This window comes from Podarcis muralis, chromosome 10, assembly GCF_964188315.1.
Source record: "Podarcis muralis chromosome 10, rPodMur119.hap1.1, whole genome shotgun sequence".
NCBI lineage: Eukaryota > Metazoa > Chordata > Lepidosauria > Squamata > Lacertidae > Podarcis > Podarcis muralis.
This window is the reverse complement of record NC_135664.1, coordinates 20,700,527-20,717,343: the sequence shown is the minus strand read 5'-3', so window position 1 is coordinate 20,717,343 and position 16,817 is coordinate 20,700,527. Positions and strand designations below refer to the sequence as shown.

The 16,817-nt window shown below is 42.1% G+C and overlaps 1 protein-coding gene across 8 annotated transcripts in view; it reads left to right on the top strand.

Moving 5' to 3' along the window:
- Positions 1-16,817, top strand: part of PTPRZ1 (protein tyrosine phosphatase receptor type Z1) — a 109,184-nt gene that overhangs the window by 30,603 nt on the left and 61,764 nt on the right. For all 8 annotated transcript variants that reach the window (XM_077935853.1, XM_028747030.2, XM_077935852.1 and 5 more), the window contains exon 3: positions 16,594-16,773. In XM_077935853.1, the coding sequence (XP_077791979.1) occupies positions 16,594-16,773 (180 nt within the window). The remainder of the gene's footprint in view (positions 1-16,593; positions 16,774-16,817) is intronic.

Genomic DNA, 16,817 nt, shown 5'->3' with positions numbered 1-16,817 from the left:
ATAAGAGGAAACTAAGGCTTCTGCGACTGTTATAAAAAGTTGTGTTTTCCCATGATTACTGAGGCAGTGTAGCTTTCACCACAAGCTTTCTGCTTTCTTATGCAAATAGCATTTAATTTGTCTTTCTTGCTTAGATACAACAGGAGGTCATGCTTAGGTTTTTGCTATTGAAACAAAAACATTGACTTTCTTGCCTTGCTTTAATTCAACTGAATACACAGCTGATGTTCATAGAATTGGTACTTTACAACTTGTAGATGCAATTATAACCAGTGGTCTGATAAATTCTGTGAAATTCTACCAAGTGTCAACAACTGAACTTTTTAGGGAAGTGCAGGAAATACCACAAAAGGAAGCCAACCCTTTTAATTCCATATTACTATATGGCTGCTAGCCAAACCACACATTTATTGGATTGTGGTGAACTTCTTACAACCTCTTACAACTGTGAATGGTGTTCTCAACCATGAATGTGTTAGAAGAAAAGCTAACCTTCAACTCCAAAAGCTGAAAGTCAAGTCACCAAGTTCCACTTGGTGAAACTGGAAAGTCAAGAGCCTAGGGACATATCAAATCAGGACCGGCCCACCCATGAGGCAAAGTGAGGGGACTTGCCCAGGGGCATGTTCTGGAATATGTGCATCCTGGTTTTGAGTTTCCAAAAGTTGGACGGTATGCCACCTCTCACTCTCACATGCACACCATGAACTTGATCTAGGTCATCCATCCCCATGGCTGTTACATAAAAACAACAATGATCACACAAGGCTAATGATGTGATTGATGACACATCTAGTTTGCCCCGCATAACTCTTTAAAACTGCTCTCAGTAAGCGACTTGACTTACAAATAGGCCAGTTATAGACATTTATGCATTGATGCTTTTGAATTACTGTACATTGATGCTTTTGAATTATGGTGCTGGAGGAGACTCTTGAGAGTCCCATGGACTGCAAGAAGATCAAACCTATCCATTCTTAAGGAAATCAGCCCTGAGTGCTCACTGGAAGGACAGATTGTGAAGCTGAGGCTTCATTACTTTGGCCACCTCATGAGAAGAGAAGACTCCCTTGAAAAGACCCTTGTGTTGGGAAAGATGGAGGGTACAAGGAGAAGGGGACAACAGAGGACGAGATGGTTGGATAGTGTTCTCAAAGCTACCAGCATGAGTTTGACTAAACTGTGGGAGGCAGAGGAAGACAGAAGTGCCTGGTGTGCTCTGGTCCGTGGGGTCACGAAGAGTCGGACACAACTAAACGACTAGACAACAACATACATTTATGCAAAACTATAATTTTATTACAGGCATCATGCAGGATAAAAGAGCAATTCCATGCACTCTACTTGAGAGTAAGCTCCATTGGGACTTGCTTCTGCTGAAAAAAAAACCCCATGCATAGGGTTGTGCTGTACCTCACAGATTTCATTTCAGATCAGTGAAGCATTTAATTCCCCCGTCTGCCAAACATCCCTGAAATAGTAGTTAAAATATGTTCTCAGTTGTCCACAGTTGTTAAATCATGAAGCAAATTAGGAAGTAGATGCCACTGTCCATTAATCTAATGAAAACTATGTAAGAATTCTAAGTAATGTAAGTGGATTCTATACTTGCAAACCAATGGTCATCTTTAAAATACCCCTAGCTAGCAGAACAATGGTGGTAGGAGAACCCTGATAACTTTTCATCGTCTTTCAATTTAATTCTGTACAGCAATCCACAGTACTAATTACATTCTTGAATGCAACTTTAATCTTTCCTTCTGTCTCACAAAGTGTACCAGAAGCGTTTATTAGATTATCTTAGACAATAATTTGTTTTCAGTGTTTCCCTTTGTTATAAAACATTTATGTTCTCAGTAGAGAGTTCAGCAGCTTGCTTCCATATTCCAGAAAGCACAAACCATTTTGCTAGTGATATTCTGTACTTTACCTTTTCTAGGTATATTATTTTTTTAAAAAAATGTGAGAATACATTTTCTCACTTTTCCAATACAAAATGTTAATTGTAATATATTAGGAAATAGAAGTGTTAGGTGCTTTGGCTTCAAAGCTATTTATCTGACATATTGGACAAGAGACTTTTGTAGTTAAGTGATGCATAAATTATTTATTTAATCCTCACAAAGCACTTAATTTTGAGGAATGGTGAATTTGTAAGGCAGCTGCAAAATCTTTTTATGCAACGTTATCACGTCTCAAGGCATAGTATAATCCAACTGAGAAGACGATTCACACATAGTAGGTTTTGAAACCATGATAGGACTTGCAGGAAAAATGATCTTGTAATAGTGCTACAAAAGTATGATAGGACACAGTTTTGGTAAAATGAATCTTATGTTTCTGCTCTTGACAATTTAGTCATAATTCTGAAGGAGCTATTTTAACAAAAATATGTAAGAGGACATATAATAGAAACCAAAATAGCTTGAAGCAGAAAGAAAATGTACACTTAGTGTTGGTACAAGAGAGGGAGGCAAGGAAAGTAAGTATAAAAGGAGAATTCCTGGGTGCCAAGAGCCAAGATTGGGGCAAGTACTATTTGGTGAGAACCTCAGCAGAGAATTAAAAACAAAATATGCAGCAAAGTAAAGCATGGAAATATGGGTTGTTAGACCTTTAAAATATCCACTTGTGTGTTCCAAAACATCCCTCTTTCTCTAGAATAGGGAAAGACTACACTTTTTCTTGACAGAAAAATATCTACCTGCATTTATAAGGTGTTCTTATATGTAAAGTGATGATGATGATAATAATAATAAATAAATAATAATAATAATAATAATAATAGTAATTTATTATTTATACCCGGCCCACCTGGCTGAATTTCCCCAGCCACTCTGGGCAGCTCCCAAGTGTTAAAAACAATACAGCATTAAATATTAAAAACTTCCCTAAACAGGGCTGCCTTCAGATGTCTTCTAAAAATAGGATAGTTGTTTATTTCCTTGACATCTGATGGGAGGGCATTCCACAGGGTGGGAGCCACTCCCGAGAAGGCCCTCTGTCTAGTTCCCTGTAACCTGACTTCTCGCAATGAGGGAACCGCCAGAAGGCCTTTGGTGCTGGATCTCAGTGTCCGGGCTGAACGATGGGGGTGGAGACGCTCCATTTTCCTGTACTAGCAGCTGTGGAGTATTAGAATGTCTACTTAATTTAAAGACATTTTGTGCATGCATGTATGGAATATTGATGAAAGTTATGCTGATAGTAGTGACACCACATTCTGGAACCATGTATTTGTTTTAAAATGTGAAATTTCATTATGTAGCAAAAGGAAGCAGAGAAAATACATTAATTTCATGCTCTGTAGATACTAAGATAATGCTGATTACTTGCGCTGTCTGAGAAAGATGTTCAATAAGAATAACATCTCTGTCTGCTTTATCTCTTATTCTGTGGAACCATCATAACAAATGCTATGATGGAGAAAATGGAAATTTGTAGGTTAATGTGGAAATTGCACAACATGAAAAAACACATTCCAGTGCTATCTGCTTTTACAATTCTGACAAGCAGGGAATCGATTTGATTAACTGGTTTGGTTCTTTACCACTGTTGCTTGCTCAGTTGCCTCAAGCTATTTAATTAACAAATTTCCATTAGAGTATTGCAAAATCTCCATCCTTCCTGCAGTAAAACAGCCTTTTTCCTATTTTTTTAAACTTTTATGTGTTTTGAAGTTGACCTTTTTTACAAGTCTTTTCAGAGGAAATAACTCAATTAAAATATTTTTGTTCAATTTATTTTTGCTACATTTGCAAGTATTTGGAACATGCATTGTTTATTGTAATATTATATTAAATGCATTATGTAACAGTACTAATGACCGAAGAACTCAACAATACCCATTGGCATCAATTTGGAAAGGACTGGACAGGAAAGGAAAGGACTGACTAATATTAGACTTAACAGATTTGCAGATGGGTAAGCCGTGTAAAAATAACAATTCAAGTTAAGAGTTTATTGTAAGCACCCATACTTGCAAGTTAGTTCCATTGAAACCACGAGGGCTTACTTACAAACAAATGTGTTTTAAGAGGGAGTTTTCATCTGGTACATCCATCATAGAATTGGGTAATGTGAATAACTTAGCAATTTGAAAAGATTAAGCAAGGCAGAATGAAGCATATTTCTTTTTTTAGAAAGAACGTAGGGCAAAAAAGTTCTCCAATTTTGGGGGGGATAATTTTTTAAAAAATGTGTTACAAGAGAAGAGCAACAAAGCAAACAGATTAGCAAATGCTATTGCAGTATGTAGGTACATCTCTCTGTCTGTGGTGATATGCTAATTTTTCAACAGGTTTAGTTTTCACTCCAGAAGTTGCCATTTCAGGGGGCACAACAATGATTGCAGAGTGGGGACACAAACTTATACTCTTTCCTGCCTCACCCACCTTGCTACATGTTACCAGCCTGTGTTGCACCGTTGGCACCATTTTTATTTTATTTTTTAATGTGAGAGGGCATCATAGTATTACATTGCCATGTAATGTGATTGCATCATTGTCTGATTTATCATGATTGGGCCACTGCGAGTAAACCAAGCCTTCCAATTATCCTCATTTTGCAATGGAGAGAAAGCAAGCATCCCAGTGCTGAAGCAATGAGCAAACCACCCCTGTTGTGTCACACCATGCTGGTGCTTTTCTTGCAGGCCACTGCTACATGGCAAGATTTTCTCTGTGATACTGACTTGACTAGCTGAGTGAGTGGAGATGTACATTCAGATTGCATTCTGATTTGCATCCCGCTGAATGTATGCAGATAACAGTGCAGGTCGATGGCATCCCGATTCATATCTCCAGCGACATTTGACTTAGAAGTCACCCCAGAACTGGCCCTACTAAACATATTCCAAGATAATAATTAACCACTCACATCATAAAGAGCTCATAACCCACCTACTCTCAGCATCCGGAAACTTCATAGCCAGACACTGGAGAGACCTGTCAGGAGTAAGCATGGACCAATGGTACCAAATTGTATGGGAAACGGCCTTACTAGAAAAGCTAACCAATAAACTGAAACTGACACAGGGACAAATAGAAGAGGACACCTTCACCCCGGTATGGCTCCCCTTTATCACATACACAGCTCAACAAGACAACAAGAATCCACCAAAAGCATACAAATCAATCTGGCTAACCTGATTCAAAAATACACCCACACACCCCTCACTACAGCCAACCAAAGACAACCAACCACAACCTAGGCCACCCCCAACCTCTCTCACCACCAAGGAAACACAAGAAGCTAATAGTAAGAGAACCCATACAAGTAACGCTGACACAAAACCCCACACATACACTAAGAATAGAAACATAACCACCCCACCCCACTCAACTTTCCCCTCCCTTTTTTCCCTTACTAACGTAACATTGTATATAACACTAATGTCTCATAACAAATGAAACTGAATTGTAGAAAACGCAACTTGAAAAAAGAGACAACGCACATGTTTTTGTACACTAAGAAATCTTTAATAAAAATAATAATAAAAATAAAATCAGCTGCAGGCCAATGGCACTAGTGTATTTTCCACTTAATATTTATGCTTACAAACCCAGTGGCGTAGCACCGGGCGCAACATCTGGGGTTAGGGCAAATCCACAGGTTAGGGGGCGCGAATCCACGGGTTAGGGGGCGCGAATCCACGGGTTAGGGGGCGCAAATTACTTGCCTTGCCCCAGGTGCTGACAACCCACGCTACGCCACTGTACAAACCAAAAATGTATTAAAAAACAACAACTATGCACAACTGGGTTGAGGCAAAGGAAAGATGGACTAATTGCCTTGACAATGGTGACACATCTCTCTTCCTCCTAAGACCTGCAAGCATTTTTATTTTTACATTCTTTCAAAAGGAGTGTGTGTTAAAAAAATTCTTGTGGAAATGTTCACAAAACATGTGCCTCTTTGGCTCAATAGCCAAAGGTTTGTGTATATAAATTTTGGATGATAGTTGTCAGGCTGATTTAAACAGAAGTATAGCAATGTAGAGAGTGGGGGGAATTAAAATGTCAGCAGACTTCTCTTGCGACTGCACTTCTGACTATTTATGTCAATCTGTTTTATAGTGAATTTCATGTTTTCAGAAGATGTGTGTCATTATATAAACTCCCAGGGAGATCCGCAGCTATCATTTACTAGACATACGTCTAACCCGGCATACGAGCATCATTATAACCTCCCTTGCCTCGTGTTCTGATTTATCGGAGAAAGAGAAGGAGTGCAAATCACCACTAGAGACCTGTTCTACTTGGGCTAATAAAATCCCAGCTCACTTGCAGTTGTTCCTAAAAATGTACAAGCGACTATCTTATTCCAGTTTCTAGCAGTGGGCCAGGTCTGAAATCCCAGAAGTACATAATAGTAATATGAAATAACACAGAGTTTTCACACTGAGTAATGTTAAAATTTACAAATAGAAATATGACTTTAATTCTTTAAAGAAACTAGCAATCAATTAAGGCAAATGTTTTATTCTGAACTAGAGACTGCCACCATCTATTCTTGGGGGTCTGGACATTTTCCTTTATTTAAAAAAACATTTTATTATAAATATCAATGCTTTATAAAACAATATACACTTAACATTACATTACATATATTACGTACAAAACATACAACACATATCTCACTTTCACCACCCCTTCTACCTACCTACCAACCAAGACACAAACATACTGTGATTATTGACTTCCAACCAGTCTCATTGCGTAATTTTGTCACTCATTAAATCTATGCACATTTCATATTGCTTATTTTGTTTATATTTTGTAATAATTACCTCTTTTCTCTCGTCTATCTTCTCTATTCATTAGATTTTTGTTCTCATCCTGAGGTAAGGTTCTTAACCCAAGGTACTACTTCCAGGTTAGCGCAGTCTGTAACCCGAAGTGTTTGTAACCCGAGGTACCACTGTATCTGATTGGGGGTGGACTTTGGTAATACAGTGGTACCTCTAGTTACGAACTTAATTCGTTCCGGAGATCCGTTCTTAACTTGAAAATGTTCTTAACTAGAGGTGTGCTTTCACTAATGGGGCCTCTTGCTGCCGCTGCACCACTGGCACACAATTTCCATTCTCATCCTGGGGCAAAGTTCTCAACTCGAGGTAACTCTTCCAAGTTAGAGTTTGTAACCTGAAGCGTTTGTAACCTGAGGCGTTTAACTCAAGGTACCACTGTATGGCACTCTGAGTGAGCCCAAAATTTGGTGCTCCCAAGTGGATGTTATCAATTACGGATCTTTTCAATTTTGCACCCCTTTACCTTGGTATGCGGGGGGTGGGGTGGGAGATGCCAGCACCACCCTAAATCTGGCACTGATCTGATTTTATCTGATCGGCTTTCCATCAGGGAAATAATTAGTGGCTAGATGCACAGACTCTTAAGCAGTTGCAGAAGGTTAAAACGGCGGTTACATGCACATTTGTGTGCAGTATGTCATAATTGCATTGTATTTTTTTAATTGGAAAGCGCTTATCTTTTTTAATTAAAAAGCCTTTCATATAAAACAAGATAGAGAGCTAATAGGTGTGTGGTGGCTGTCCAGTGTTTTTTTCCCTCACTCGGCGCCACATGAATGACTCTCTGCCGGCTGGGAAGTAATGCAATGTTCTCCTGGCTCTTAGGGTTAAATCCCATGAGTCGTACATGGCTGACTTGGAGAACAGGCAGGAAGGCACATAGATAAGACTTTCAGGGATGTGGAGGACATACCATACAGATACCTCCTCTGCTGTGATAGAAAATGAGGGTCTCGTGTTGGAAGAACATAATAGGCAAGAACATGAGAATTGCTTTCTGGGTCAGGTCAATAGTCCAAGAAGGAGCTGAGTACAACAGCACTCTCCCCACTTGTGATTCCCAACAACTGGAGTGGAAGGAGAATGCAGCCATCATGGCTAAGTAGCCATTGGCAACCCTATCCTCCACAAATTTGTCTAGATCATCTTTTAAAGCATCCCAAATTGGTGTCCATCGCTATTTCTTGTGGGTGTGGATGAACTACGTGCTGTGTGAACATGTATTTTCTTTTCTCTGTCCTGAACCTTCCTACATTCAGCTTCAATTGGTGTCCGTGAGTTCCAGAGCTATGAGAGAGGGAGAACAAAATGATCCCTTGGAGGGGACCTATTTTGAGGGTGATTCAATACCTTTCACACCAAGGATATTCTTTTAGGGCTAAGGGCTTGAAAGTTTGGTTTGAAAGGATGCCTGTGCTTTAAGGTTGTTGCAACGATGGGCATGAATTCTGGTTTGTGTTCCGGTGAATGGACTTGAGACAGGCATAGGCTCCCTCAGTTTGATGTTCGAATCTTCCTTGTCCTACCTCCCTAGACCCTAAGCACCTTACATCTTCACATCTCTGTGTCCCAGAACCCCTGGCAGGAAACTAAAGTGCTGCACATTTAATCGGGGAGCATCCATTTCCTTTTTTTATCTACCATCTGCCTGTTCCTAAATAAATTATTTTTATGATTACGTTGTAGACTAGCACATTCTCCAAATCTAAATCGGCCAGTTTTCAATTACAGAGCAATTGAAACGAAATGCTGAGTGCTAACAAAGTGGGTAGTAGACTTGGTGCTATAAGGGTAGGGGTGTCTAAGGAATAGCTCAAACGATTTGGAAACCAGTTAATCTCAGAATAAAGGTAAAGGTAAAGGTACCCCTGCCCGTACGGGCCAGTCTTGACAGACTCTAGGGTTGTGCGCCCATCTCACTTAAGAGGCCGGGGGCCAGCGCTGTATGGAGACACTTCCGGGTCACATGGCCAGCGTGACAAAGCTGCATCTGGCGAGCCAGCACAGCACACGGAAATGCCGTTTACCTTCCCGCCAGTAAGTGGTTCCTATTTATCTACTTGCACCCAGGGGTGCTTTCGAACTGCTAGGTTGGCAGGCGCTGGGACCGAGCAACAGGAGCGCACCCCGCCGCGGGGATTCGAACCACTGACCTTTTGATTGGCAAGCCCTAGGCACTGAGGCTTTTACCCACAGTGCCACCCGCGTCCCTAATCTCAGAATAAGCTGAGCTCAAATCCTGGTGAAATGGATAAGTGGTTCTGGAGGCACAGGTAGCCACAGTGACCAGAAGTGCCTTTTCCCAGCTGCAGTGGATGCAAAAGCAATGCAAAGGTCATTCCTGAATGGGGAGAGCATGGACACAGAGGTTCAGGCATTGGTGTCTTCAAGATTGGATTGCTGCAATGCATCCCCTTATGCTTGATTTGGAAGCAGCAGTTAGTGCAAAATGCTGCAGCCTGGTTTCTGACAGGAGTCACACCCTGTCGGCATATAACACATCTGCATAGACTTCTGCACTTAGATTGTCCATTTGCTACCTGGGCAGGCTCAAGATGTTACAGGCTCAAGATGTTAAAAAAACCCACCCTCAATGTATTGGGACCAGTTTACCTGCAGGATTTTCCTAGCCCATATGCACCCCCTCAACCACTTCAACCTATGGAACTGACACAATTACAGGTGCCACATATAACTTGTTCCACGCTTCTAGGAAATCAATCTTTTTAGTGTGGCAGCAACTACACTTTGGTTCTCCCTGCCTACTGACATCGGGCAGGTGCCTTCACTGTAATCTTTTTGATGCCTGCTTAAAACATTTTTGTTTAGTCACGCCTATCCAGGCATGTAGAAGTTACAGCAGTAACTTCAGAAGTTTAAAAAGAAATTCAAAGTTAGAAAGATATAACTACTGTTGCTTTTACTCTTCTTGAATGTTTCAAAGTGTCTGTTTTAATTGGTTATTTTATATTTTTGAAGCTGTTCAGAGGTTTTCTTACAACCATATTAGATAAATAAGGTTTCGGGTTGTGTGCAATGAGCAAGTGAAGTACTTTCCATTATCCCAACCCATGAGTATAGCCAAGTGAGCTTTGTAAATTCACAACTTAGATTCAGGGCAGTGGAGCCAAAAAGAGGTTGTGAAGAAAAGTTGGATACTCCTTATTTGTTTAAACCGACCAACATTTTAATTATTAAATTTATCATTCAAATAACATGTTGCTATGATTTGTATGCTGCATTCATAGCAATAAAAATACTTAGATCAGTCTATTTCTGCTTTAATGCATGTGATTGTGATAGTTTTAGCTATTCGTTATGGTTGTGCAAATGATGGAGGAAAATACTATACTTTGTTTATCTAGATGCCCAGTTCTGCCAACTGCTGTGACAGCCAGAAGTAGGGATTTATTTATTTTTTTAAGTTTTTCAACTGCTGTTCATGCTTCCTGGCATATGCACCACTTGATTAATTCATCATAGCTGGAAGTCTTAGCTCTTTCATGAGTAGCACCTTTTGAAACACTTTTCTTTCATCCTTCCTGGAATTTGGTGACAGTATGCAAAGATCAGCAGTTCTGTCGTATGCTGCAGGGCAACAGAAAGACCGTGCTTTTCCATTAGTCACCAAGAGAAAGGTCTTACCCTCTTTGAAATCTGAATAATCTGAAACTGTGCTAGCTTCTCTGTTAGATACAAAATTGCATATTGATGTGCCTGGCCACCTTTTCATCCTTTCTGTTCATAGTTTTGTTGGGGTTTTTTTGCAAATGAATTGCTTCTCATCTCTTTTTCCAGCTGAATCAATGCAGCTCTCCATGTGTTACCTTCCAGTTAGGTCTACTATTTTCTGTGCATGTACATGAGCAAATGATTTGGAGTGCTCCAATATCTTCTTTTGAAGTGGTTTAAATTGCGCTTTCCTTGAAGTTCCATTGCACACAACAAAACTTGCACACCATTAAACTGAAACATTTTGTGTTTTCAGTGTTCCTAAATGCTTTCCTTTGAAGTCTCCAAAACAACCTCTCGGTTTTCTTCCTGAGCACCTTCTTCAGACTGACCTTAGGTGCCAATCCTTAGCGGCTGACTTACCGTATTTTTCACTCTATAGGACGCACTTTTTCCCCTCCAAAAATTAAGGGGAAATGTATGTGCGTCCTATGGAGCGAATGCAGGCTCCTTGGCTTCAGCGATAGCAACGTGAAGCCTCCAAAGTGCAGAGGGAGCGCTCCCTCCGCGCTCCGGAGGCTTCGCGTTGCTTTCACTGAAGCCTGGAGAGCGAGAGGGGTCGGTACGCACCGACCCCTCTCGCTCTCCAGACTTCAGGGATAGCCGTCTGAAGCCTTCGGAGCACGGCGTGAGTTCCCACTGTGCTCTGCAGGCTTCGGGTTCCTTTCGCTGAAGTCAGGAGGGCAAGACTCTCCTGGCTTCAGCAGAGAGGGAGAGCTGCACAGCGCCCCTTCAGCCAAGCGGGAGGAGAAATGGAAGGGGCTCCGTTTCTCCTGCCACTTCACTGAAGGGGCGCTGAGCAGAGAGGGGGAGAATTTTTTTTCTTGTTCTCCCCCTCTAAAACAAGGTGCGTCCTATAGTCCGGTGCATCCTATAGAGCGAAAAATACGGTACCTCCTTTCACTCTGAATAGCTCAAATCAGCACAAAGGGTGAGAAGACACCTTTCTCAATAGCTAAAAAGCTGCCCTTTTGTGCTGATTGGGCTCCTCTTGGATGCAGGAGACAGGCATCTTGCTGGAGAAATAATAGCAGGCATTTTCCCTCCTGTAACCCCAGACCACTACACCTCTGGGGCAGGCAAGGCATGCAGCGACTAGTCTCCTATCACAAGCACACACCCCAAACCTCTGTTGTCTTCATTCTAGGTAACACTAATTTTTCCCTGTGCCTCTTTTCCTGAAACTATGAGGCATGGAACAATTGCCACAGAAAAGAGGAGTGAACATTACATTTTGTTGGAAAGGTCTGGGGCCCTGCCTTGTAGCCAACAGCAATCTGAAGACAAAACGGTGAAAAGAAAAATTAGTCCCTAAATGAATGGTGCAACAAGACTTTTTAAAGTGTTGGTCCTTGCTGGGAGGGTGATCAGTTGAGGCAGTGAAATGAGCAAACTTAGTTCAGAATTGTCCCTGGCACAATCTTGGTTGCCAATGATGTAGAGCATAAAGTGGGGTTGATGTTTGACATAGAAGTTTAGCATGTTGGCAACAAGTAGCTGTTTTCAGTCTTTCTATGACTTAGCACGTCTCAATGACTTTTTTAATGACCCTTTTAACATGGTTTCCCTTCCAAATACTAACCAGGTCTGACCCTACTTAGCTTCTGAAATCAGATGAGGTTGAGCGTGTTCAGGGTAGTATGGCCATAGACCCCTTTTAACATGTTTAAAATAAACTTAATTGCTTATTTAATCAATATATATTTATCGCACAGTAAAAAGCGCTATTTTAAAAATCCAAATCTACAGTATAGGCAACTCACTTCGAAAAAACATTAAAACAGCAAGCAATAATAATCACCTCTCCAATCTAATAGCTCATTATTCAGAACTTATGGTTGAATCTTAGCTATGCCCAATGTTATATTTATGTCACTCTTCAAAAGAGCAGTATGATTTTTTTCTGACCAATTGACTGTTCACAATGATCTGGAATCTGAAATGCTATATCCAATTTAAAAATTTCTGTTTTAAATTTAGAGATGGACTATGGCTACTGATATAATAGTTTTGAACTGCAGTGGTACTTCAGTGCATTTATAACCTAAGGACACAATCTGGAATATAATCATAGTTTAAGCCCATAAAAATAAATGGTATTTGGCAAGTTAGAATTGTTTTATTTATTTCCTAAGTAGAAACTATTTCTTGTGTTATTTGTTCCATAGTAATTTGACTTCATTTTTTTTACCATTTTTGTTTTAATAGTAACAACTTTGCTGGGGTTTTGGGTCAGTTACCCACAGTCTGTGGTTAGCAGCATTCCCTTCCCCTCCATCCTGTCCCTTGTCCCTCACTCTCAGATCACTGAGGGTCCTTTACCTTCAAAGTGCAGTGGTGCCTCGCAAGACGAAAAGAATCCGTTCCGCGATTCTCTTCGTCTAGCGGTTTTTTCGTCTTGCGAAGCAACCCTATTAGCGGCTTAGCGGATTAGCGCTATTAGCGGTTTAGTGGCTTAGCGGCTATTAAAGGCTTAGTGGCTTAGCTGCTAAAAGGCCATTAGCGGCTTAGCGGCTTAGAAAAAGGGGGGGGAAGCGGGGAAAAAATCGCAAGACTAGCAAGACGTTTCGTCTTGCAAAGCAAGCCCATAGGGAAATTCATCTTGCGAAGCAACTCAAAAACGGAAAAGCCTTTCAACTAGCGGGTTTTCCGTCTTGCGAGGCATTCGTCTTGCGGGGCACCACTGTGCTTCTAAATATTTATTGAAAGCTGCAAGGTAATTTCGGCAAAGTACTGTATCTATTGAAATGCATATAGGAAATAAAGTACAGCACACTATCAAGAGCTGTTTCCATAACAACAGTAGTTCCCAAAACCCTGCTGAAATAAGACAGTCCTTACCTGCGAGCAGAAGGACAGCAAGGAGGAAGCCAGGGAAGCCTCTCTAGGAAAGATGCCTGAAAGCAGCCACCAAGAAGGCCCTCTCCTGCGTCCCCACCAAACATGCATGTCACAGTCTGGATCACAGGCGATCGAAGTCCCGGCAGGGAACGTCAGGACCGGGGGCAAGATGGCGGGGTGGGAGCAGGAACGGGGGACCAGAAGCCAGGAAGCCAAGAGTGAGAGGGTCAGAGAGCCGGGAGTCAAGAAGCCAAGGGTCAGGAAGCAAGGAGTGACAAAATCAGGGGTCCAAGGATCAAGAAGCAACGAGTCAAGAAGCTGAGGTTCAAGGATCAGGAAGCAAGAAGCCCAAGGCAGGAAGGGTGTTGCTGTGGCAAAGAGCTGAAGGGAAATGCTGACCTTATATCCCTTCCCAGCTCTTGCCACCAGGTGCTGTGAGTTACCAATCACCTGTGTGACTGTGCCCTGCCTCTTCAGAACAAACTTAGGAAGGCCCCAATCCTGCAAAGTCCTATTGGTCACAGGGCCTGGCTCCTGCACGCACCCCTGACAATGCATGTGAAGGTGGTAGGACTGAGAGAAGGGCCTCCCCCAAAGATCTCAGAGTCTTGGCAGGTTTTCATGGGAGTATATGGTCCTTCCAATAGCCTGGGACTAAGCCAAATAGATTCATAACCAGCGTTTTTGTATTGTGCCCAGAAACAGACTGGTAGCCAGAGAAGTTGTTGTAACAAGGGAGTTGTGTGCTCCATGCAACCAGTGTTGGCCAACAGATTTTCAAAGGGATGTCACTGAGGAATAAGCACAGCTGGTGAACTAGCTTTAACTATACAAATGCACTCTTGGCCACTGCAGAAACCTGGGTATCTAGGTTCAGGGCAGAATCATGGAGCACACCGAAACTGTAAACCTCTGGCTTTTCACAGGGAGTGTAACTCCACCCAGCACAGGTTGGATCCCTGTTCTGCCTTTCAACTGACCTGTAGCACTTTGGTTTTGTCTGGATTGAGTTTCAGTTTGTTGTGCTGGGCCTGGGGGTAACCCGAGAACTGCAGTCCAGGTTCAGTCCAGAATCCATAGGTTCCACTAGGAGTCAGTCCAAAAAGGGTCAAGGCAGGGCATGAGGCAGGAAACCAGGCAAGGACAGGGACAGGATCTCAGGCAGGGTCTGGCATATAGCAATATTGCTCCCGCAACCTGGGGCGGGATCAGACAGCCTTTTATCTTTGTCGGGGTAACAGCTGGTCCTGATCCCCCGGCGACTCACCTCCCTGTTTCACCTGAAGGCAAGCACTCCTCCTGCGAGTACTCAGGTCTCTCCTTCTCTCAGACCTTAGTCTCTGCAGCTCGGGAGACGTCGGTGGGTTACTAGACCCAGAGGCTGCCTCAGCCTCTCCTAACCCAACTGGTAGTGGAGCAGCTGTAAGTGATTGCCCAGCTGAAGACAACGAGGTAATCCCCACATCTGGAGCCAGGGCAGGCTCAGGCCCCTGACTTGGCTCAGCTAGTGCTTGTTGCTGGGGAACCTGTGCAAACTAGGACTCTTCAGGATCAGGCCCCAGACTTAGTTCAGATGATGCCTGAGGCAAAGGATCTGGTGCAGACTGAGACTCCTCTGGTTCCGAGTCTGAGCCCGAGTCCTAGGCCATCACATTTGCTCACCCTCATGCAGATGACAGGCACTTGTTTAGAACTGAGACAGCTTTCTTGGATTTAGCTGGAAAGGAGAAATATTGTGTCTGGCAAGGAAAAGCTGTGGCTTGTTGGAGGGTGAATGATAACCAGCTACAATAGGAAAGGTATTGACTAGAACAGTGTTTCCCAACCTTGTGCCTCCAGATGTTTTTGGCCTACAACTCCCATCATCCCTGACTAGCAAGACCAGTGGCAAGGGATGATGGGAATTGTAGGCCAAAAACAGCTGGAGGCACAAGGTTGGGAAACACTGGACTAGAACAGGCATGGCCTAACTTGGCCCTCCAGATGTTTTGGGACTACAACTCCCATCATCCCTAGCTAACAGGACCAGTTGTCAGGGATGATGGAAATTGTAGTCTCCAAACATCTGGAGGGTGAAGTTTGGCCGTGCCTGGACCAGAAGGACAGCTGGGGGCACTTGTATGAATCATTCAAACCAGATATTGGTAACAGTACGGAAAGGCTCCTGCCTTATTACAAGGCTAATATCTGCAACATCAGAGTTTTTTTCAGCAATATAGAGATAATTGGTTCTAATGAGCAGTGTAAATTTTAGGCAATCAACCCATGTGAGATTGACCACTCCCTTCCATAAAGTGCAATTTTTCATTTCACAAAAGAGAAGGAATGTGTTTACTTAAATTGGTTGCTGACAGATTACCATTTTCACATGGAGAAGATGTGTGAGCAGTTATTTGCAGGAGTTGTGGATATTTTCTTGAAGCTATTATAAACATTCGGACTGATACATTTAGCCAAATAACAGCTCTTATCCCTGCATCAATGCTATTACCATGGATGCAGTGACTGCAGAGAGCCATGTTAAGCCATGTTACCCCACAGCAAACATTCCTTCCCCTTTTCATTTTTTGCCATTTAAGACATTTGAAAAAGACACACAGTGCAACACCATATGCAACATTCACAAAACTCTTGCCATTTTTGTGTTTTCATATTGTAAAACTCCCTGCAGTCCTCGGACGAAGGGCAGAATGATGATAATGATGATGATGGTGTTCAGAGATGTTTCAAAATTAAAATATTCCTCTTGGAAACCTGGGGCCCAAGCCCTGTACTCTCAGCAAGTAAATCCTAAAGAAATCCCACAGAACTGCTAATTAGCTGTTACCATTCCAGATGTTCATTTGCATGCTTGTCTTGAACCACAAGTCAACCTGCAGAATTAAAGGCTGAAGCAAGGAGTTCAAGAATGCTAGCCTAGAAGCTCTTTGTGTTAGCTTCACACATGAAGGCACGTTCTTGATGTGGTAGAGCATTCATATGTGCTATTCTACCACAGATGCTTTGAGATGATGCAGCCTTGTAAGGCTCTTACACACTGAATAGGGGACAAAATTGGTCTATAATGTAAGTAGGTTTTCCTGAATGGGCATTGATGCACAATGTATTGTAAACAGTGATTTGTTGTTGCTTTCATATAAAACCAAGTGCTTTCATACAAGTTTATTTAGATTGCTTACCTGTATTGCTTTGATGTTTTGATTGTTTAGGAGCATTAAATCAAACAAACTGGGGGAAGAAACATCCAGCTTGCAATGGTGCCAAGCAATCGCCTATTAATATTGATGAGGATCTAACTCGAGTAAATGTGAATCTTAAGGAGCTGAAATTCCAAGGCTGGGAAAAAGAATCGGCAGAAGAAACTTTAATCTACAATACAGGCAAAACAGGTACAAATTTCACATCTCCTTTTTTTGATTTATTTAATGTTTTG